This window comes from Channa argus, chromosome 3 (genome assembly GCF_033026475.1).
Source record: "Channa argus isolate prfri chromosome 3, Channa argus male v1.0, whole genome shotgun sequence".
Lineage (NCBI taxonomy): Eukaryota > Metazoa > Chordata > Actinopteri > Anabantiformes > Channidae > Channa > Channa argus.
The window spans coordinates 2,712,768-2,735,291 of record NC_090199.1 but is presented as its reverse complement, the minus strand read 5'-3'; the positions used below and the strand labels follow the sequence as shown (position 1 = coordinate 2,735,291).

The following is a 22,524-nucleotide window of genomic DNA, read 5'->3' as shown; positions in this document are numbered from 1 at the left end:
ACATATGTCATTGGGCTGGACGTGTTTTGGCTTGGACAAAGACACATTCTTACATGTCACTTGGCCAAACTTTAAAATGTTTAATGTGATGATACAGACGAGATTTAGTTTCATTTGCGGGGCGTCAAAGAGCTTTAGTCTGGTCCTTTTGCGTTTCATGGGGACACACTGCATAGTTGATCAATGTTCGGAGCTTCAGTGTGGTACAATGGAAACTTTGACGCTTTTATATAATAAGACTGGAACACGGATATGAGATTAAAGGAACTGCACTAGGTTGTTTTAAATCTTATGTATCAGGATTCCAATTTGTTCATGTTAATGAACCTGTAACCTGTAACCTCACCTTCCACCTGGGTCCCTCTCATTCACACATGTATTCTGTCTTCATTCCTCTGTTTTCCAGAGCAGACCTCCACCTCTCTAGAATTTCCTCCACCTGCTCCCTGCTCTCACTACAAATTACAATGTCACCTGCAGACATAGCCCATAAAATCTAGAATAGAATTTATAACCCCCCTCCCTACATTTAAAGCTCTAAACAATCCAGATTCAGGAAGCAAACACCCTCTGTACTCTTAAAACCTTCCTCTTTGATTAAGCTTATAGTTAGTTATAGTCATGCTGCTATAGGCTTAGACTGCTTGTTGCTCTTTTCTTTTCTCTCTCCACTTTCCACTCACCCCAACCGGTCAAGACAGATGGCTGCTCACCCTGAGCCTGGTTCTGCTGGAGGTTTCTTCCGTTAAAGGCAGTTTTTCCTCCACTGTTGCTTAGAGCTTGTTCAAGGGGGAATTGTTGGGTTTTCTCTATACATCTTTATAGCCTTGACTTTATTCTGTAAAGTGCCTTGAGATGATTTTTCTATATAAATAAAGTTGAATTGAATTGAATTAAATTGAATATTTATAATTTTCCATATTTTTCACCTTTGACATTTTGTTTGCAGTTTATGTCACCGAAGTAAAAAGGTTCAACTAGTGTGAGGCTCAGTGTCTTGTACAAGAACTCTTTGACAGGATGAGAGGAACCAGGAATCAAACCACTGACCCTGCTGTTTGTGGACAACTTCCTTATCATGCGATCACAAATGTATTTAAAAAAACAAAACAAGAAATTCTGATGCAGCTTCAAGAGCATCTGTCAGGACATAAACTGCTGCAAACCAGGTGTGAGAAACCTGCAGAAACTTAAACAAGAAGGTTAGAAGTTCTTTTTTTCTGAAGGCAAAGTTGAACACAAAGCAAATGCTTTATTGGACATTACAGGAGTCCATCCAAATGACATCCACCCGCATCCACCCGCTCTGCAGAGTCAAGTACTGCTCATTACACAATAGTAGTAAAACTGAACTGGCACAGTACTGTGTCGCAGTTCTGCTTCTCCCCTTAGTTTCATGAGGTCACTCAATTGTGTTGGATTTACATTTTACAGGAAGTAAATCTGTTTCCCACACATACAACCACATCATTAACACCGCCTGGCTGTTTAATATACAAATATGATGTTGACAAAATATGATTAATGAATATCAATATTTAAAATATAGATATTTGTATTGTTTAAAATACAGAGTTTTGTTAGTGGAGTAGCTTTACTTTTGTACTTTGAGTAAAATACATAGCTTTCTTAGTATTTTTACTTGAGTAAAAAATTAGTACTATAGTAGTACTTATAATGGAGAGTTCTCTTAGGCCAATATTTGCACTTTTACATAAATATTGAGTTTGTATATTGTGCATTCAAGTGTCTTTATTAATGAAAAACCAAAATTGGTATGATGAAGATCAGTGTTGAATTTAGTTCCTACTCACAGACACAGTGATTTTAACATAGGATCCTCGAGTAGCTGCTGATGATGTCTTTGTACTAAGTGACCACAGCAGCTGCACCTGGAAGTTCTTTATGTCGACAAGACGAACCTCTGTCACAATAAACACTTCACTTTTTAAACTGTGAAATGTGAAAACAAAACCTGAAAAACTTTATGGTTCTAAGTGCAATGATTTGGTAAAGAATAATTATAAATGATTTTAGCTTGAATAAACTTGACATTCTCGAAGCTTTTCCTACATTTTGTTAAGGTTCTGAACTAAAGCTTGTGCTGCAGATACAGTGATTCTCTGTGATTTCAGCTTTTTAAATGACTCATTGTACATTCAAATAAAAACGACTGAGTCACACACATTTGACATATGATACTGCACAATAACCGTGTTCCTGTCATTTGATCTGGAAACTTCAAAAGCTGCTAATGTCACATTCACATGACAAGCGAACGGCGTCATCCTGGGTTCCTAAACATTTAAACCGTGATTTCACAATGGAATGTATTGTTTATTCATGAACTCATATTTCCTTGTTTCTGTGGAGAAACTTTGGCAGTAAAAACAGGTTGGCTCACACGTTCACAGTCATGATATATAAACTCATTCATTTTGTCTGCAGAAACACAGCATCCACCAAGCAGCAAGCGCAGAAAAAGCTGATTCTCTGAGAACAAGACAGAGGTAAGAAGCATCTTTATTTCATGTTCAATTTCCTTCAGCACTTTTTATTACTTTACTGTGTTGGTGCCGCTTTAATTTAATTCCTCCCTTGTTCTCTTGTTCTGTTCACAAAAAACTTTTACAACGAACTGTGAGTGTGTTAGTGTTGGATTTACAGAGGCAGCTTAAAACAGCAGTTTAAAAACAATAGATCAATTAAATATTGTTTTTTTAAATGAAATGAGTAAATAATTTAACATTTGCAACTATGTTTCTGAATGTTTCCATAGGTTTTCTTAATATTGCATTTTTTTTTCAAGAAATTAAATTTTTGTATTTTAAAAAATAAGAAAAAAATAACACTTTATTAGCATTTGTTGTTTTTTTCCCCCCCAAAAAAATGATAAAAATTCTAGCAAAGATAAATTGGTTCCCTGCAGAACGAGCTGACATGAAGTTGGGGCTCCTGGTCGTTCTGGCTGTGGCAGCTGTGGTGCCACGTCTGTCCGAGGGACGGATCGTCTCCAGGTGTGAGCTTAGGGAAAAGCTGGACAGCGCGATCACCCTGCCCAGAAAGCTTCAGAGATATAAGGAAACCATCCTGGCAGCAGGTGATATTATTAAGCGATGGCTTAGTCAGCTTGTCAGCTCCAGAGTCACAAATGAGTTTCTTATTCAATTTCTGACTTATTTACATTTTTGATCATGATCATTTCTGGTTAAAACTAGCAGCTCCAACAGGACACTGCATCATGACATTGTGATTTGAATTCCATGAACGTCCAACTTTTTCTGTTGGTCTTGGTTGTGTTTGTGATCACGAGGTGACTCTCTGGTTCTTTAGCTGCTAAATTCTAACAGTGTTTGTCTGCTGATGAGCAGCATAGTGGACACTGGGTTTATCCAAGGTGGTGCCTCCAACCTCAGTGTACTACACCTTGGGAAAACACATGAGAATAAAGACTACGGCCTTTTAACAACATCAAGGCGGAGGCCTGGTGTGTGACTTTTATACGGGAAACCAAAGCAAAATTTTCCCATCGTAAATAAAAATGTCCTTTTTGTTAGCTTAACAGGGAAGTCTCCCCAGGCAGCGTGAAGTGGTTTTGTAGGGAAACAGTATTATCTAGAGGGACACAAAAGTACAACCAAGTGTAGCTACTCAAAGTACAGGTACATAGATGTTAAACATACAAATAATTCACCCCTTCACCATTTTTGTTCTGTTCTTGTTTCTTTTCGTTTGCTTCCTGCCACCGACTTGCATTGACTGCTGTGCTGCAGTTATCTGTGAGTTAAACAGGAGGTCTCAGCTGAACACCGGCCTGGTCAATGTGTACGGTACTCGCAGGCCGACGACAACAACCAGGCCGATGACAACAACCAGGCCGACAACAACAACCAGGCCGACAACAACAACCAGACCGACAAAAACAACCAGGCCGACGACAACAACCAGGCCAACAACAAGGGTTACTACGACAACCACCACTGAACCAACAACCACTGAACCAACAACAACTGAACCAACAACAACTGAACCAACAACCACTGAACCAACAACCACTGAACCAACAACCACTGAACCAACAACTACTGAAGCAACAACTACAACCACTGAAGCAACAACAGCTGAACCAACCACTACAACAACTGAACCAACAACAGCTGAACCAACAACTACTGAAGCAACAACTACAACCACTGAACCAACAACCACTGAACCAACAACAGCTGAACCAACCACTACAACCACTGAAGCAACAACTACTGAAGCAACAACCACTGAAGCAACAACTACTGAAGCAACAACTACAACCACTGAACCAACAACTACTGAACCAACAACCACTGAACCAACAACCACTGAACCAACAACCACTGAACCAACCACCACTGAACCAACAACCACTGAACCAACAACAACTGAACCAACAACAACTGAACCAACAACCACTGAACCAACAACCACTGAACCAACAACCACTGAACCAACAACTACTGAAGCAACAACTACAACCACTGAACCAACAACAGCTGAACCAACCACTACAACCACTGAACCAACAACCACTGAACCAACAACAGCTGAACCAACCACTACAACCACTGAAGCAACAACTACTGAAGCAACAACCACTGAAGCAACAACTACTGAAGCAACAACTACAACCACTGAACCAACAACCACTGAACCAACAACCACTGAACCAACAACCACTGAACCAACAACCACTGAACCAACAACCACTGAACTAACAACCACTGAACCAACAACCATTGAAGCAACAACTACAACCACTGAACCAACAACCACCGAGCCAACAACTACAGAGCCAACAACCATTGAACCAACAACCATTGAAGCAACGACTACAACCACTGAACCAACAACCACTGAACCAACAACCATTGAACCAACAACCACTGAACCCACAACCACTGAGCCAACAACTACAGAGCAAACAACCACTGAACCAACAACCATTGACGAACAAATCAAAGCATTAGTAAGACGAAAGCGTGAGGTTCAAACAAACAGGAAGGAGTCTGACTCGTTGGACAGGAGCCTGAAAGAACTGTTGAAAAAGGAAGAAGATGAGTTCGATGAGAAGGAGCTTGAGGAGGACAACAAGAGGATGGGTGATGAGGACAAAGACAGTAGAGAAGATCAGAAGCATAACCGGAGAGAACCTTGGAACCTTGGCCTTTATGGGATCTTCCAGCTGTCAGATGGCCACTTCTGTGATTCAGGTTATCGCTGGTCCAAGAACAAGTGCCGTACAGACTGCACGGGTGAGTCTTTTCACCATCGATGAAAACAAAACAGTATTCGCTGACAATTGGTTACATTTGATCATACGCATTAATAACTGCTCCTTCTTCCCTGCAGCCTTCACCGATGACGACATAACGGATGACATTGCTTGTTTGGTGAAGACTAAGTACTGGTGGTGAGTACACATTCATCCAAAAATCTACATTGTGACAGTGAAACACTCGTGTCCTTTAGTGAAAAGTGTTTTTTAATAAAAATAATATGTTTTTTTTATACAAATAGGAAGAACTACTAAATGCTGATTTATCATCATGTGTGAACCACCTGTCAACACATAACGTGGCTAAAATCAGCTCCACTTTTACCAACGGTTTTACCCTAATTTTATAAGAATTACTTTGCCATAATTCCCATAATCAGTATTGTTAAAATTAATTTTACTTTTGTCCTTTAAGTAAAACAATCTGCTTAGTATTTTTACTTGAGTCGAATACTTGAAGTTGCACCACCTCTGTACAATGTATGACGTTTGCTGTGTGTAGCCGCAAACTTCTCAGAGTGACAACGCTAACGGGCGTCTTTCATGACAATATTAATTACACAATGGACTATTTGTGTTGTTAACTAACGTTATTAAAAGTAAAACTGTATTATTATTATTTTAACATAATACGACTACAAAGTATTAACTCACTGTGACAGGACTGTTCATGTCAGAACAATATACAATATTTTAACTCTTTGTCATCAAACAGGCGTTTGTTGGAGGAAGCCCCTAAATCCTGTTTCAACACCTGGAACTTCTTCAGTGGATGCAATTGAGGGAAAACACAACGTCTGCCTGCAGCAATGACTTCTTCATGTCTTATCAGCAGCACCTCCAATGTGAACCATTGCACTTTTTTGTTCCTGAAATACTGTAATTTTGTTTCGAGGGGTGAATTTGTCCCAACATCACCAACAGCTAAAGTTCAATTACAGTTTAACACTATCTACTACTTTGAACTGTGATTTATTCTGGTCGACAAAACAAAGTGAAGCAATTCTTGTGTTTCATGTGTTTTCAATGTGTTTTTGCTTGTGAAACACTCACCACTGTGTTAAATCGTGAATCATAAATTAAAATATGTTTTCACATTTATGCCCTGAAAATGCTTCTGATTTGACATCACACGCACCCGTAAAACAGACCACACCATTTCCACTCTGTTATGATCTCAAACCTTCCCAAAGTGAAATCATTTTAACACTTTACTGGATCAACGTGGCCTGATTTCTGCCTCCTCCTCTTTAAATGTCTCTGAGAAAATACCATTCACTATTTATCTAATGTAGTCGGAGTTAGAAGTTCCTTAAATGTGAAGACCTGGACCCTGCACCACTTTGACCCCTAATGGGATGAGTGGCTAAGATAAGGGATGACTGGCTATAAATAAATCCCTCCACACTGCCTCCAACAGTGTGTTTTTATTATAATTATTGATCAGAACCTCCCACTCATCCACATCTCCACAACTAAAGCTCAATGTAAGATGTGACACATCATTGTTCACTTCCAGATTCCGGTTTCTAGGATCCAGGGGAGTGGTCTTAATGTGAGCAGAACAAACAATGTATGTCGTCTCTTATTTGTTGCCTGTGGTTGCGCAAACACTACATATACATATATATATATATATATATATATACATTGTGCCACTTATGTTTTCAGAGTCAGACACGATAGTTGGAATTAAGATGAAGATACTTGTGGTTTTTGTGCTGGCCGTGCTGGGCTGCTGTCTGGCTGAAGGGAGGCTTGTGAAGAAATGTGAACTGAGGAACCAACTGCTGAAAGCTGTTGGGAACCTGACAGCGCAGGCAAAACCCAACGAGCTGAACAAATTGGTGGCCACGTGTAAGTACTCACTAAGTTTCAATTTCTATAATGCTAAAAACCTGAATGTGTTTTAAAATTAAGCAAAACAATGATATTAACCAACTGAAAACTTGGCAACATGGAAAAATGTGTCAAGACATTTTGGAAAGATGAATTATGATGTGGATTTTCCCATGAACTGTGACAGATATGCTGATGTTTACATCCAAAACACCTGCAAAAGGTGAATATGCTGCGCCATCAAATTAAGATGGTGACTATATTAAACCTTAAAGGCAAGAAAAGCCCAATTTATTTACAGCCGAGTTCATAACTGTTTTGAAATGGTAAAACAAGTATTTATTAAAAATTGATATAATATTTATGTTTATATAACATTCAGCCAGTACAAATGTGGCTTCATGAGAAAGTGACTAAAGTTCATTTTTAATTCATTGATCAGGTGTGATGCAAACATTTTTGTAAGCTCTGATGATGCTCTTTGACATTTCAAATTAAGACGATGCAATGTTTTAGCAAACTTTAGGTCGTCTGAACTACATTTAAACCAATAAGCAATAAAAATCTGAAAAGTTAGGAAATTAAAATAAGTTAAATCTAGATAAAGTGAAATAAATACAAAAAATATATTTTTATTGGATAAAAGAAGATCACAATCACAGTCATAGTGAAACATAAAAACAACAAAGAAAAAGAAAGAAATGATGTTGGGTTTATAGAAATCAAAGTTTAAGTCGTTAAAGGAAAGATTAGAAGGTCTGAGATGGGATTCATCCTCTGTAGACAATGAGTATCCACTGGAATTTAAAAGCACATTTGTAGATGTTTTCCTGTTTTCTCTCCTGCCTCAGTTGTCTGTCATGCAGAGCGGGCGTCAGGCTTTAACACAAGTAAAGTCAATGAGCCTGAGATGAACTTTCAGTTCATGAAGCGACGCAACATCAAGAACCTGGTACCTACACTGGTTCGCCGCTCTGCACAGGATGATGACATCGCGACGCTCTACGGCATTTTCCAGCTCAGCAATCGACTGGCGTGCAGCGATGGCATGACTCCATCCCCTACCATCTGTGGCTTAGACTGCACTGGTAAGTTTCCATTTCGACTGTAAAGGTGTGAGCAGACTGAATACAGAGCAAACTTTTATTTGATTTTATTTATTGTTTGCTGGCCAGTTGTTCTGATGTTATCGACCAAGCAAATGGTCATTATCAAAAGTTATCAGCTCCATAAAAACATAAAACTACCTACTGAGCCGAGTAAAATGCAGATTATACTGAGCCACGTCTATGAGTCCTGATGACAAACCAACGACCTTTCATGTGGGTAATTAGCCACATATGTGTGTATGTGGGGAGTTTTCATTCTCTCCTGGGGAAGAACAAATATTTGTAACTTTAAAGCTGCAAACCTTCTCTCTGTCCAGAACTAGTTGATGACGACATACGTGATGACATCAGCTGCCTGCTGCAGGTCTTCTCCAGTCTTTCGTAGGTTCACTTTTATTTTTATTTTTACTGTGCATTAAGAGGGTCAGATAAGTTTTTAACAACTTACTTTCAAGATTTATGGTAAAGTATTATCTTATTGTATGGTCATAATCTAGATGTTAATAAACCACACAAACAGACACTATGATCTCCAGACATGTTTTAAAACATCAGTAAATTTGTAAAATAGAATTTTCCAAACTATCTGCAAACTAACTGAATATGTTAAAGCAGTTCTTGAATTAAAATATGAAATATAAGCTAACAATATAGAACTTCTGCCGTTCTGAGTTAGTATGAGGGATTTGCAATCTCCTGGTGTTATGGGTATGTGCTCTGAAGGAAAGTATTTAAAGAAATTCAACTAATTCAGAATGGTGAGTGTGATGTCTTGTAATAAATTGGACAGTGCTGTGATAGACAGTGTCCAGTTGGATACAGGATACGTGGATAATCCAGGGGAAGTCAGTGTGCTACATGTAAGCACAGGGTTTGTTTTTCAGTTATCAAATCAGAAACAGGATCTGTTTTGGTGTAAGAAACCAACGTAATTAGCACATGTCCTCGCAGGAGCCTCTGCTACATAACCAGCATTAAAGAGACACATTTGTCTTGACTTGGTTGGAAGTCGAATGGATGGTGCACAGCATAAAAAAGCACATTTTTATCTAAACTCCTATTCAGGTGCTGTGGACTGAAAGTATTTATTTTCTTACATTGAGTACGATTTTAGTTTTTCTGCATCTCCACAGTGACCTTAGCGGCAACAGAGGGAGGTTGTTACATATTATGTAGATTAGACTTTTGTTATGATGATGATTGATTGATCTTCTGCCTTTTAAATTCCATTAATTATGAAATGACCTTGATATTTAATCTTAAAATACGGTCAGGTAACAACAAGCATCCTGAAACGTTGCCCATGTAATGTGTTTTCTGTTTCTTTGCAGGATCGGGCTTGTACAGGAAGAGTGCACCAAGGTGCAACCATTTGTGTACTTCGCTAAATGCCGCAAACCTTAGTTCATTCAGCGCCATAAACACGACTGGAGCAACGTTTGCTACAAACACGGGCCTTCACACTAATGGCCCCTGATTTGTGAACATAATAAAGTCAAGCATGATGCACTTGTTGTGTTCGTTGTGTCTCAAATAAAAATCAAACCCTAAATCTGCAATAAATGATATTTATCGTTGAGTTAGTACTTCAATAGCAGCTGTGGTCACCAGTTTTGTACTGTATTTATACAAAGTTACTACTTAATGTATGACAGTACTCTGCTGTAGAATAATAATAAGTTTTACAGTGTAATACTGTAACTGCCCTTTCTAGTACCATGTTACAGTAATCTATGTGTAACTGTAGCCACAAACTACTTATTTATTAAAAAAACAGCTAAAAATGAAAAGCTACTAAAATGATGTGGCTGTGGCTCAGAGGCTTTAGAGGCTAAATAAATGGCCCCCTTGCTGCTTCCATTGGATTTAAAAGGGTAAGTTGGAGCCAGGTGCTGCCAATCATCAGCCCTTCATTAATTGTTCATCAGCACGTCTGCAGACATCTACTGTTTAACAGGTTGTGTGTTAACACAATGCCAAGAGTGAGACATATAAACAATGCACATCAATTTGAAAAAGGTTATAAAACCATTTCCAAACAATTTGGACAGTGAGAGAGATTATTCATAAGTGGAAAACATTCATACTAAACGTTTTATTTACTGCTGCTTCTGAATCCCAGTTCTCCGACCTTATAAATACAACCTTAAAAACCAACCATAAACTGACCTGCTGTCACCTTCCCTGGTTTTAGTCTCATGACTGTGTCTTTGCAATAGGACGGTGGTGTAACCTGTGAACATAAAAAAATGTTTCAAGTTTAAAAAAGCAGTTCCTACACGGATGTAGTTAGAGCTCACACACACAAAGCTACATGTTAGATGTGGCTCATCATTGTCCATTGTACCAGAACCCTGTGATCTGCAAACAAAAGATGTACATCGTCCCTGCTTTGTAACCGGGGGCTCAGCAGACACTGTTTCAATCCTGACACGTACATATGTTAGTTTTTAAGCGGCAGTGACAATAGTTGGTGGATGACGTGACTTGTGATTGTAAGCTGCATTGACGGGTTCATAAAATAAGTATCACGTTAGCGTTGACATCCAGGTAAATACACAATATCAACACCTTGGTTTGAAATGAAAGTCTGTAACTAAGCTAATGTGAGGAAAATCTCCAGTGCAGTGAGTTTATGCCCCTATGATGTATGTAAACATGAGAAAAACCACAGAAAAAACTAACAGTCAAATTGACACTTGTTGACAACACATCAGTGTTTAACCTTGTTTGGTTTTAGTCTCATGGCTACTGTACATTCAGCAGGATGAAGGTGTAACCTGTAAGTATGAAAAGGTGGTGTCAGTTAGAAGGATCATTTTCCTGACCTATTTACAGTTTGGACACACGAGGCTGAGAGTCAGATTGACACATGTAGAGCTGTGTTACATGTGGCTTTTATATTAGAAACACTACAGGCTAAAGATTTCAGAAATAAACCGCTTAATTTTAGCTTAATGAAATTGCTGGGAGCTTGTAGTGGCCACCACAGGGGTGGAAGGGTGCAGGTTGTGTCCCCCACCGACCGTGAGTTCGGCTTCCTCTGTGGGACTTGCTTGTGTGGGTTTCCTTCGATTTCCTCCCACAGTCCAAAGACATGCATGTTAGGTTAATTAGTGTCTCCAAAAAGACTGAGTGTGAATGGTTGTCTGTCTGTGTGTGTCTCTCTGTGTTGGTCCTGAGATAGACTGGAGACCTCTCTGGGTTGGAAGGTTCATTTAAGACTCTACCTTCCTTGTAATTGTTATGACAGTGGGACGTGTCTTTTTTCCGGACACTTTCTACAACACCAGGACCTTCTCTTGATGCAGACTCTAGAGATTTGCTGAAATACACCACAAAGCCTTGGCGGCATCAGGGCTAACGGCGTTTGTAGGGTGAAGCCTTCTCAGCTCAGATGGTGAATAAGTAGGGGAAGTGGTGACTGGCTTGGGACAGGGAGGGGCTGCAGTGAAGGTCCTTAGGGCTGGGTTTGGTACTGCACATCTAATCTGCTAAAGACTACACCTGGCTGCCAGCTCTCTGGTGTAACTTTTATTTAAAGCACCCTCTGAGAAGCCTTCTTTCCCTTTCTGCATCCTGACAGACAGCAGGCCTAACACCCCCTTATCTGCCTCCCGGTCACGTGACATGAACGCCACCTCATTCATCTTGTTCTTGCTGCCATTTGGCCCTTTTCTGTATATTTCCTAGGTTTGGTCTTGGCCTTTGTTTGCAGGGAATTCTCGAAATTCTCTCAAAGCCTTGAGGATAAAATAACCTGTAGTTGCTGAAATACGCAAATTCTTTGAAGTTGTACATTGAGAAACTTTACTTTAAAGTCCCTGAACACATTGTTTTCAGAGTGATGAACCTCACCTCATCCCTGAAATGCCTTTAATGCCTTTGAAATGGGTTTTAGTCATTTTACAACAGAGGACCAGATATTCCGTAGTGTCAACAATGTGACCCTGTCAGAACGGTCCTCACCCACTTGTCGTTAATGCCTTACCACCGTTTTCAAGAGTGATGTGACGCTAGCCCAAAGGCATGTTGGGCACAGAATATAGCCCCTTTGGAGAAGTATCCAGAGATCCACTGACCCACTGTATTTGTATCTTTGTATATTTTACCGTAGTTCCATTAGTGCGTTTCCTGCTCTTTTGTTGCGTTTAACATGATACGTCCAGAATGCTCACTAAACACACCCTGTATTTGCTGCTGCTGCAACCATGGACAGTCTCAGGGCTCAGTGTTTTCAACAGGACAAAGGCATAACCTGTAAATATGAAAAGATGTTTTCATGTAGATAGATCCTTTTACACACCCTGACCTGTTTAGACCAACTCAAAGCTCAGCGTGAGATGTAACACTGATCCTTCGGGAGCCCTCTTTCTGGGGGCAAAGGGAGTGTCTCTGAAGAACAAAAGATGTAAGTGATCTGGGGTTGTTACCATTGGCTGTGCAGACAGTATATATACCTTTTTACATAGTCAGACACAATAGTTAGAGTCAAGATGAAGGTGCTTGTGGTGTTTCTGCTGGCGGTGCTTTCCTGCAGTCCGGCTCAAGGGAGGATTGTGCCCAAATGTGAACTGAAAGAGCAGCTGGTGAATGCCATCGGAAACATGACAGAAAAGGAGAATGAACTGATTGGGGAGGACTTGGTGGTCAAGTGTGAGTACTGCTTCTTACTGTTACATTAGAAACACAGTCGTAGGTTGATGCTGGGAATCTGGGTCGGAATCCATCTCACCATTTAGGGTAAAAAGACATAAATGTAACACAGTCATTCTGATGCAAATTCCATCCAAAGTCACAGTACAAGTACAAGGGAAGGTCAGACACACCGGAGCATCTTGGGATTCATTGTCTCGGTCAAGGACACTTTGACATGGACGCTGTCCTTGGTGGACAAGCTTCTTTACCTACTAAGCCTCCAATGCACCTTATCAGAAGAGTCAGAAGCTGCCTCACCTGAATCAGAGGCTGAAATAAATCACTATCATAGTGACTTGGAAATGAATAATTAGGCACTGGAGGCACTGAACAAAAAAACTTTATTAACGTACAGTTTATTATTTCCATAAAGAATGATGTTTAAAATCTTTACTAACTGTGCCAACCTGAGTTGAGCATGTGCCCCAGCCTGGCCTCCCCCAAACGAGAATTCTACATCCAACCCTGCGTGTAGTCTGTCTGTGAGCAGCTCACCCCTCTTAGGGCAGAATAAAGGGCCTTTCTCAGATAGAGGGTAGCTGGAAGTTTCCGTCCTTGCATGGGTTTGTAGTTCTGGAGGTGTGTGATATGTTCAGCAGATAATTCACCAGGTTTTTTATAGTTCTTTAGTTCTTTTATTTTATTTACTTAAACAGTTAAAGGTTTTGATTCCTTGTGCTTAAATGTTTCGGGCCAGTGGTGCCATTAGAGGAAAATTAGGGTCGAATAAAAAACCATATGAATCATTAGGTATCAAGGGGGTTTGGAATACGTGCAGCAAATGGATGGATAGAAAGTTTAAGCCTTTTAAAGGCTGTTTACAAAAATGAGAAAATCTAGAAAAGTCACGGCTTTGACCTTTAAACACACCTGTCCAGGTGTTTGCTGTGGATCAAAAAGTGCAACTTTTGAAGATGATTTTTGTTTTTCTCTCCTCTCACCTGCCTTCAGTTGTCTGTTATGTTGAGCTGGTCTCAAATTTTGACACCAGTGCAGTGAGGCACGGGGGCAATTCAAACCCCCACCGGCTCAGACGGGCTGCTGTTGCGACTACATCCACCACCCACCCACAGACTCATTCTACAACACCCTCTAAGCCTGTGCCAACCACCACCAGACCACCACCCCCCCAGAACACAACACACATCAAATCCACACCATCCAACGCCAAACCACCAACCCCCCAGACCACAACACACATCAAATCCACACCATCCACCGCCAAACCACCACAATCCACCACCAAACCAATAAACATCCAGTCCACACCAGGCACTGGATCCACCAAGCCTGTATCACCTACTGGCCACACGCCAACCACCCGGGCTACAGTACCCCCTCAAACCACAGGAGTCGCCCAATCCACTCCATCCACAAAGCCCTCATCATCCAACCAGCACACAGCACGGGCCCGTCGCTCTCTAGACAGTCAGGACGTGACCTATGGCCTTTTCCAGCTTAGTAATCACTTGGCCTGCAGCGACAACACATCATCTTCACCCAACATCTGTGGGCTGGACTGCAGCAGTAAGATTCAATTTAATTTCTGTTTGTCACTATTTTTACTTCCATATTTACATTTCTATTTATTTCTACATGTAACTAGCAAACAACTTACGCACCAACGGTTTTTTTGTGTGTACTGGGTTCTTAGTACACACTGCACAGGAAATGCAACAGCTACATTTTACATGATACCAATATATGTTTTACACTATTGCAACATTTGTTTTTATTATTATGTCATTTCATTCATTTTTTGCCTCATGGGAACATCTCACGTGATCATGTGCTGAACTGAGGAGACACTGACTAAAATTAGCACCATTTTTTCTTTCTTCAGGTGGCAGTAGTACCCTGCTGTTGGAAATATATATTTCAGTTCTCTTTTTCTTTAACTCTCTTCGAGAGAAACATATTCTTTCTCATTTTCGACTTGTTTCTTTAAACATTTTTCCCTTTTTTCAGACTTGGTTGATGACAACATACAGGATGACATTACTTGCTTCTTAAGGATCCTCACCAACGTGTAAGTATAATCTTGAAATGACTTTACTTTTGCAGTTACGTATTTGCAAATTGTACTTTGACCGAGACAAGATGTCCGCTAACCTCAGTATGCTCACAAAATAGGAATCCTTTGTTCCTCCCATTCAGGAGTTTGATATTTTGCTATACACACTGATTTACCACAACAGTCATACTGTACCACATGGTGGTTTTAATGTTGTGGCTGATCACCTGTCCATTCACAGTACATGTGATAAGTTTCCAGTTAGGTTGTTGGGGCACATGGATTTAAAGAAACCTTAACTGTTTGGTGAATAATATGTCACAGTTAAAGTGTGTTCATAATGGGCTTAATATTTATAAAAGTGGGTCAAAAAGTCGGTTTTGAAATTACTCTTTAAAATGTGAAAGGTCGGAGTCGCATGCTTTGATTCCACTGGGAAGGTTGTTGATCATTTTTCATCTCTTTCCACAGTGAAGCTATCGTGGGGGTGGACCCCTTTGAGCTAAAGCAAATGTAAGTTGACCAACTGCGTCTCATTGGCTTGTGCGTGTACTGTAATCCGATCTAAGCGTCTGCTCTTCATCAGTTACTATTAAATCACGAGCCGAACACAGTGAGTTCACTTAACAAAAAGCATGTAAAACGCATGAAGTAGTGTTGATCTTTCCTGTTTTATTCACAGGTTCAAGCTCATCTTTAAAGACCAGTGCAGAGAGAAAAAAGCCTCTGTGTACTTTGCCGAATGCTCCTAACTGAAATCCATTTGTGTCATAAATGTCAAAGGAAGGACTGAAGGAATCGGTGACAATGGCCAAATGAATGATTTGTGACAATAATAATAATAATAAAAAATCATAGCATGTTCCACTTGTTGTGTTGCGTCTATAATTGAATTGTTGTTTCACAATGTGACACGGGACAAAAATTAATGATTTTTAAAATTTTATTATCAATATGTTTAGATAACACATTTATTTAACCGAAAAAAAAAATAGCTTTGAAAAAATGCTGCACAAACACTGTGCTCAACGTCACGGATTTAAGACAACTTTGGTCCCAGTAGTGTCGGTGTTTGTCATCTGCTTAGACTCTTGTGTCCAATGTGAGGTCACACAGGGTCAAACTGAAGCTTTTAGTCCAAGAAAAACACGTTTGGTTTGCGAAATGCTGTCACAATAAACAGAACAAAGGACTCTTGAGCGGGAGGACACGAGGAGCCGGGGATCAAAACCCCAACTCCATGATTGGAGGGCAACCTCACAAATGCTGATCCACAGCTCCTTTGGTATGTTGGCCCTGAGAGAAAACCAAGAAAATGTGGCACCACACACTTCAAATACTGCATAAAGAGAAAATGAAAGTGAATTTTACATTTCAATCATGTTTAAAAATACCTGCCGTTGTTGTCAGAGAAAATATTTGAAAAACAAGTTCTACGTGATTTTTGCAAAACTGTAAAAGTTCACAGATGCTTGAAGAAGTGACACATTCCGAACATTCTGAAGATCAACGGCCACAGCGGAACGTTTTCTGCACGTTGATTTGGCACAAGTTTTTACACCGCAAGCCTTCCATCTTTATCTGGGCTCAGGACCGTCCCCACCAGGTGGGCGGGGCCACACCTGAGCCCGGATTCGAGCCCACGGCTGTCTGCATACCAACCCAATGCCTAGTGTGAAAATGAAAAATAATCATAATTTTAAAAAGTAAAAAAATACAAAAAATGCTGAATTAAATAAAAAAAAATATATAGTTAAAATTATTCAAAATTTAAAAAAGAATTAAACGTTCATTTCTTTATGGTTTGGTTATGGTTTTATTTTCAGTTTTTTAACATCAGTATTTCAGATTTCACTTTAAAAATTACATTTTTTACCTACATCGAAAAGTCAAAACATATGACCCATAGAATAAGGACAAATACACTTTTCTGTGGTTTGTACCACCAATATCTTATATCCAGTTCTCTTTCACGTGAGTTCTATTTAAAGACATGCACCACTGAGTGAAGTGACAAGTGCCCTGAAAGTGAACAAAAGAGCAAGACTGAGTCAGAGTTAAACAAATGAATGAGTTTAATGGGCAGGACGAAGAAACAAAACAAGGTGCAAGAACTAACTGGAAATCACTGCAGAAGAGAGTGAAAATGTGCATGAACAAAGCCAAGACGAAGACATAAACAAATGAACCCAGTCGGAGACCAACTTACTAAAAACCAGAATAAAGTCCATGGTTCACAAGAGCTGAGGGCTGCTGAACAGTGTTGACAAAGACTGAGGGTGAGCTGTGAATGTAGAATGAGTGAGTGTCGGTGGAGAGGAGGACAGGACAGAGGACAGAGGGGAAGGCAGGTCCAAGACGTGGACAATGGTGACAGCTCATGTTGTCATCAATGCATAACACGAAGTGTAAAACAAAAGTGTAGAATTAACCTGAGGAAGTTTGTAGAAAACTAGTGATTTGGATGAACTTTGCATGAGATTTCTTTCTGATGTTTTTAAGATTTGCTTTACACGGTTTTGTTTGCTCCATGCTCGGCTCTTCCAGCTCGTCTGTGCCACGTGACCTTTGGATGCAGCTTCTGTGGATGTGCTTAGTGCACATTCTCGAGCATATTGTTCACAGCATATTGTTGATTGTTCATTTTAAAAGTTCCTCATACCAGGTGCGAGTCTGCTTCCCGGCACTACACACCTACTGTACCTGCTGCAAAGAGCTGCAACACTGCTTGAAGTCAGAGTTTCACTATTGCATAGTTCTGATAACATACCTGCTTTGGCTGCATTGATGTGATCTTATGTAACTAGTTAAAATGGGTTTAATTTGCTCTTTAAAATGTTTCTTGATCCTTATATTTCCTGAACAATAAAGTGTAGCCATAAAAACACATTTTCAGTCAAAGAGGACGACTCGTTTGCGCCCTCACAAACGTGAGGACAGGTATATTTTCCTGTCCCATTCAGTCGGTGTCTGCCTCTGTGTTGTGTTAGTTGTTGCCTTTGCCACCCAATGAGCTCAAATGCGTTTCTGCACAGCAACAGGTCGACGGCTGCACACAGATCCACAGTGGAGCTGAATGCAACAATGACCTCAGCAGCAGGGCAACGCTGAAACTTGAAAAGACAATTGATTGTTGATCACATTAGGGAAAACTAAGTATTTTCTACTTATGAGTTTTACTTCCTCAGAATAAAGAAAGAAATATTGTGCTACCACTAAATATCATCGACTAGTGTGTGTGGTGTGTTATTATGGATAAACCAGTTCTCAATACACAAAGAAATTAAGATTAGCTCCACCTTTTCTCCGATTATGCAACATTGGTGATCACTTCTGCCCCCAGACAGCATTTTACATCATTGCACGGAGGCTCCCCCTCCTCATCTTTTCAAGTAAACACAAGAATGGTTACGAAACATTTTTGTTTCCCGTACAATCACAAAGATTTCACGCTTGCATTTTACACCCTGTGCTCCCAGCCATCACACTGCTGACACTCAGTCATTCGAAACCAAAAATGTCTCACGATCAAATGAGAAGGAGATGTGTCACCTCATGTGACATCTGCCTCACTCAGGGAGGCTTCGTATTCCTGTCCTGAAATTTGGCGAGCTTAAAAACCCGTTTAGCCACATGTCTTACCATTGACATGTGACAACATTCTTCACATCCAGTGCTTCTGGGAACCAAAGGCGTGGCCTTTACCGGACCACAACAAAAGATCTTCATCATCTCTGATTTGTTGCCAGTGGCTCCGCAGACACAATATATATGACAAACCACTTTTGTTTTCATCGTCAGAGACAACAGTCGGCGTCAAGATGAAGCTTCTCTCTGTCTTTGTGCTGGCGGTGCTGGGCTGCAGTCTGGCTGAAGGAAGGATTGTGCCGAAATGTGACCTGAGGGACCAGCTGCTGACGGCCATTAGGGGCCTGACGGTGAATGGAAATCACCCGGTCCTGAGTGATGCCGACCAAGTCGCCAAGCGTAAGTTTCTTTGGTTATTTCTTATCAGATGATCGTAGTAAACAAGTATTAAGATGTGCAAAACAAAGATGGAATATTGTTTTTATGCACAAACACACACATTCAGAAAGGAAGCGTAAATCACATATAAAAAGACTTTGTATACACTGACAGTGCTTAAAGTACTGCAGGACTCCGTACACGTATTACTGACTCGGGTCTGAACAGGAATAAAATACACAAACAGAAGATCATCACAAAAGTTCTCGTTTAGTAGCAGCTGGACTCTTCAAGATTCTTGAAGAGATCCCACTTTTCATCTGAAAGGTTTCAGTTGTCAGGGTGGGGAGTCTCCAAAACCAGAGGATTTGCAATAACCATCACATGGAGAATCTCCACAGACACTGACTCATGTCAAAAATTTGGAATCATCTGGAGACCAATCGTTTTTGCTCAAATTTAAATAGAAATCTGCCCAGAATTTCTTAGAAATGTAATGAAAAAAGTCCCATTTGGACTTGATCGCTCTGTTTTTGCCCTCAGTCGTCTGTCATGCGGAGCAGTCATCGGGTTTTAACACCAGTGCAGTGAAAGACCTGCCTGCCGGGATAGAAGACACTAGTCACCAGGGAGAACAAAACTGGCCCAATGCAGGGGATCCACAGAACAACGATGCCTCTTCATGGCAAACCCGAAAACCTCCACAGCCGTGGGTCCTCTATGGTGTCTTCCAGCTCTCCAACCGCCTGCTCTGCGACGACGGTGTAAATCCATCCATCAATCTCTGCGAGACGTCATGCAGCAGTGAGTTTCAGTTTGACTTCATGTTGTCAATCAAGTCAAAGTATCTGCAACCTGCATGTTTGCTTTAGAATAACAAACCGCCTCTCGTTTCCTTCTCAGAATTTCTCGACGACGACACAGCTGATGATGTCAGTTGCCTGTTGAGGTTCTTCGGCAATAGGTGAACCTCTTTTAACTTTTTATAATTATCACTGATAGTGGATGTGCAGATTAAGAATCTTGCAGATCTCCCACATGTCTGTTTGAACACATGAAATGATTTGCTTTGATTTAGATCTTTTTGAATCCTGAATCTATGACTTTGCAAGTAATTGCAGACCTGCCATTTTCATTTAACGATCTCTCGAGCCTTCAACTTTCTGCGTCACACTAAATTCTTAAAATGCAGATTTATAATGCAGATTTCAAGTGAAAACAGAGAAAAACAAACCATCTGGCTTCTCCACTGACTTTGGATGTTATCACCCACATATAAATGGACCAGAAGGTGCCTGCTCCACATGTGAGCAGGCTCAGTACGTCATGATCACATGCTGCTATTATGTGCTGCAGTGTTGTTTGGATTAGGCACGAAAACTAGTAGGTTCGTGTTAGAGAAAGCTCATAATGTGGGTTAACAGACAGACGGGTCCCGGTTTCAAAGCCCAACCACACGGACGTCCTCCCTGCAAAGGTGGTTGTTTTTAAATTACATGCAACACATGATGGTGTCATGATTGTTTTACTTTTGCTATCGGCTGGCAAACCGAACTCTAGTTCACGTTTCTATTCATATAGTGATGTTTTTCCATGTATTTCCACAGTGGCTCTGGTGCCACACGTCCCTCCATTGAGGACCTGCTGAAAATGTAAGTTACACCCCGAATACACTCAATTTAACTTAACAGATGGCGTTTGAATGCTTTAAGTGATGTTGCTCCTTTCTAATTTGCAGGATCCATCTCATCTTTCAGTCAGAGTGCAAGGACGTACAAGACTCTGATTACTTTGCTGGGTGCCCACCACCACCTCAATAACAAAATTAGGGATGTAACTAACACATCAGCGTTGAATCATCTCTCTTATATGCAGCTAGTGATTTGTGACTATAATAAAGAGAACTGCCCTTTCTCTAGTTTTGGTCTGTTATCTTAGGGAAAATGTTTCTTATCGTGTCCTGATGAAGGATCCTGTAACAATAAAGATCATCTGTGAAATTTGAGGGTGTAATTACTAACATGGTTAATAGCAGCACAACTCACAGTCTCTGTATTGAAACACAACTAGAAAACAGGAGAAATATGTACAAAGTGTTAAGTTGATCAAAATGATGAAAAGTATGGAGCTGTAATAGCAGCTTAATAAATTATACACATGTGAGGAGTAATGTGTCTGTGCATCAGTCTGTCTGTCTGTGCTGGGATTTGTATTCCATTCTGTCTGTCTGGTTGCAGCCTGTAAGCCTGTGAAGCCGAGCTGAGGGCAAAGAGTACGTTCATATACCGACAAATAGCTGTGCACTCAGACAAACCGCACAGACTGTAGCAAGAATCAAGCACAAAAAGACGAGCAAATGTGAGGCCTTCCAGCACTTTTATTCAAAAGCCAAGAAGAACAGACTGAAATAAATCCCTGCACTTACACACAGACTGACACACAGTTACATACAAATGTTGCTATTTTAACTCCATAGTCTACTTTTGCACTGTGCTGTGCTTCAGCAACACATTTGGGGAAATGTTTTTGTTGTTAACCCTCCAAACTCCATCCTACATGTTGTACATTCATCTTATTAATATCTATTTCTGGGTGTGTACAAAGAACCAAAATAAATGCATTGAAGAGAATTATCTTGGTTTGGTTTTTAGCATGATTTTAGGAGATTATCTGAAGATAGAGAACTACACACAAACACCTTAAAAGCCAAACACTTCTTCTTTATGCAACCAATCAATAAAACGTGACGTGAGTCTCCATCAGGGGCCAAACAAAAATGAATAAGATTATTCAGCAGTTTCATCTGCATTGTTCTTCTTCACTTTTCTCATTATGGCGCCACTTAGTGGCAGCAGAACCTTCAGAAGAACATGAGTCTATGGTTGGTCAGTGGACTGAGAGCTGCAGACAACTGCAGACTCAGCAAACTGATCAGAAGGACCAGTGACATTGTGGACGGAGCTGGAGACTTTGAGGGCAGTGTCCAGCCGATAGATGCTGTTTACAATAGATGCTTTGATACAATTTTGAACTTTATTTTATGTTTTTATTCTCATGTTATATTTCCTATGTCAAGTTCTAATAGACAATGTCCTACTCACATGGAGAATCTTGGACAAATATATATGTCATCTGGGCTTAATAAAGTGTCTGATTCTGATTCTGCCTGATTATCTGATCCACTGAAACCTTGACTATTACAGATATTTTGGGTTCTGAGCTCTTCCTCTCTCTTTAGAAACGTCTGTCTCTACCTGCTTTCTGACTTTATATTTCTGGATAACTGGGTTTGGTATTATTGGTATTGGAGCTTATACTTTATTTGAATAAAAATATTTGGCCTTTCATTCGGATCTGTCTGTATTATGGAGCTGGACTGGACTTCTGTCTCATTCTGTGAGACTGTGAAACTCATGAGTTACTTCGCTGCCATCAGGGAGATTCCCTGAAACCCCCGCTCTCGTGCCCATCTCCTGCTGTCCCTCCCTGTCATTCTCCCATCAACAGCCACGTGGAGGACGTCAACACGAGCAGCGGCCATCTTGATTACCTTGTCCCACCTGCCTGCTTTTAATTCCTGTCTTCCACCA

The 22,524-nt window shown here is 40.4% G+C and overlaps 4 protein-coding genes across 7 annotated transcripts; all 4 read left to right on the top strand.

Annotated features, from left to right (window-relative positions):
- Nucleotides 1–2,386: 2,386 nt before the first annotated feature.
- On the top strand, nucleotides 2,387–6,409 carry LOC137124464 (uncharacterized). Of its 4 annotated transcripts, XM_067499509.1 has the most exons (6): nucleotides 2,392–2,510; nucleotides 2,861–3,100; nucleotides 3,774–3,894; nucleotides 3,931–5,285; nucleotides 5,383–5,443; nucleotides 6,024–6,409. In XM_067499509.1, the coding sequence occupies exons 2-6, from the start codon at nucleotides 2,890–2,892 to the stop codon at nucleotides 6,088–6,090; spliced, it is 1,815 nt and encodes a 604-aa protein (XP_067355610.1). In that variant the 5' UTR covers nucleotides 2,392–2,510; nucleotides 2,861–2,889; the 3' UTR covers nucleotides 6,091–6,409. The 4 variants fall into 4 exon arrangements, with proteins under 4 accessions (XP_067355611.1, XP_067355610.1, XP_067355609.1 ...); XM_067499510.1 differs by having other exon boundaries at nucleotides 2,387–2,510; nucleotides 2,906–3,100; nucleotides 3,774–5,285; XM_067499508.1 differs by having other exon boundaries at nucleotides 2,393–2,510; nucleotides 3,774–5,285.
- A 563-nt stretch (nucleotides 6,410–6,972) lies between these two features.
- Nucleotides 6,973–9,807, top strand: LOC137124505 (alpha-lactalbumin-like). Its single transcript, XM_067499585.1, has 4 exons — nucleotides 6,973–7,165; nucleotides 7,999–8,235; nucleotides 8,574–8,637; nucleotides 9,588–9,807. The coding sequence occupies exons 1-4, from the start codon at nucleotides 7,006–7,008 to the stop codon at nucleotides 9,658–9,660; spliced, it is 534 nt and encodes a 177-aa protein (XP_067355686.1). The 5' UTR covers nucleotides 6,973–7,005; the 3' UTR covers nucleotides 9,661–9,807.
- A 2,916-nt stretch (nucleotides 9,808–12,723) lies between these two features.
- LOC137124489 (uncharacterized) lies at nucleotides 12,724–15,835 on the top strand. The gene is made up of 5 exons (XM_067499564.1): nucleotides 12,724–12,912; nucleotides 13,906–14,481; nucleotides 14,923–14,983; nucleotides 15,440–15,481; nucleotides 15,651–15,835. The coding sequence occupies exons 1-5, from the start codon at nucleotides 12,753–12,755 to the stop codon at nucleotides 15,718–15,720; spliced, it is 909 nt and encodes a 302-aa protein (XP_067355665.1). The 5' UTR covers nucleotides 12,724–12,752; the 3' UTR covers nucleotides 15,721–15,835.
- Nucleotides 15,836–18,750: 2,915 nt separating this feature from the next.
- LOC137124501 (lysozyme C, milk isozyme-like) lies at nucleotides 18,751–21,564 on the top strand. The gene is made up of 5 exons (XM_067499578.1): nucleotides 18,751–18,955; nucleotides 19,478–19,738; nucleotides 19,838–19,898; nucleotides 20,542–20,586; nucleotides 20,673–21,564. The coding sequence occupies exons 1-5, from the start codon at nucleotides 18,790–18,792 to the stop codon at nucleotides 20,752–20,754; spliced, it is 615 nt and encodes a 204-aa protein (XP_067355679.1). The 5' UTR covers nucleotides 18,751–18,789; the 3' UTR covers nucleotides 20,755–21,564.
- Nucleotides 21,565–22,524: the final 960 nt, after the last annotated feature.

Coding starts and splice junctions, on each gene's coding strand:
- LOC137124501 (XM_067499578.1), top strand. CDS start 18,790: ATGAAGCTTCTCTCTGTCTTTGTGCTGGCGGTGCTGGGCTGCAGTCTG. Junction 18,956..19,477: donor TGCCGACCAAGTCGCCAAGC/GTAAGTTTCTTT, acceptor TTTTGCCCTCAG/TCGTCTGTCATGCGGAGCAG. Junction 19,739..19,837: donor CTGCGAGACGTCATGCAGCA/GTGAGTTTCAGT, acceptor TTTCCTTCTCAG/AATTTCTCGACGACGACACA.
- LOC137124489 (XM_067499564.1), top strand. CDS start 12,753: ATGAAGGTGCTTGTGGTGTTTCTGCTGGCGGTGCTTTCCTGCAGTCCG. Junction 12,913..13,905: donor GGAGGACTTGGTGGTCAAGT/GTGAGTACTGCT, acceptor ACCTGCCTTCAG/TTGTCTGTTATGTTGAGCTG. Junction 14,984..15,439: donor TTAAGGATCCTCACCAACGT/GTAAGTATAATC, acceptor CTCTTTCCACAG/TGAAGCTATCGTGGGGGTGG.
- LOC137124464 (XM_067499508.1), top strand. CDS start 2,890: ATGATAAAAATTCTAGCAAAGATAAATTGGTTCCCTGCAGAACGAGCT. Junction 3,101..3,773: donor GGAAACCATCCTGGCAGCAG/GTGATATTATTA, acceptor GCTGTGCTGCAG/TTATCTGTGAGTTAAACAGG. Junction 5,444..6,023: donor GTGAAGACTAAGTACTGGTG/GTGAGTACACAT, acceptor GTCATCAAACAG/GCGTTTGTTGGAGGAAGCCC.
- LOC137124505 (XM_067499585.1), top strand. CDS start 7,006: ATGAAGATACTTGTGGTTTTTGTGCTGGCCGTGCTGGGCTGCTGTCTG. Junction 7,166..7,998: donor GAACAAATTGGTGGCCACGT/GTAAGTACTCAC, acceptor CTCCTGCCTCAG/TTGTCTGTCATGCAGAGCGG. Junction 8,236..8,573: donor CTGTGGCTTAGACTGCACTG/GTAAGTTTCCAT, acceptor CTCTCTGTCCAG/AACTAGTTGATGACGACATA.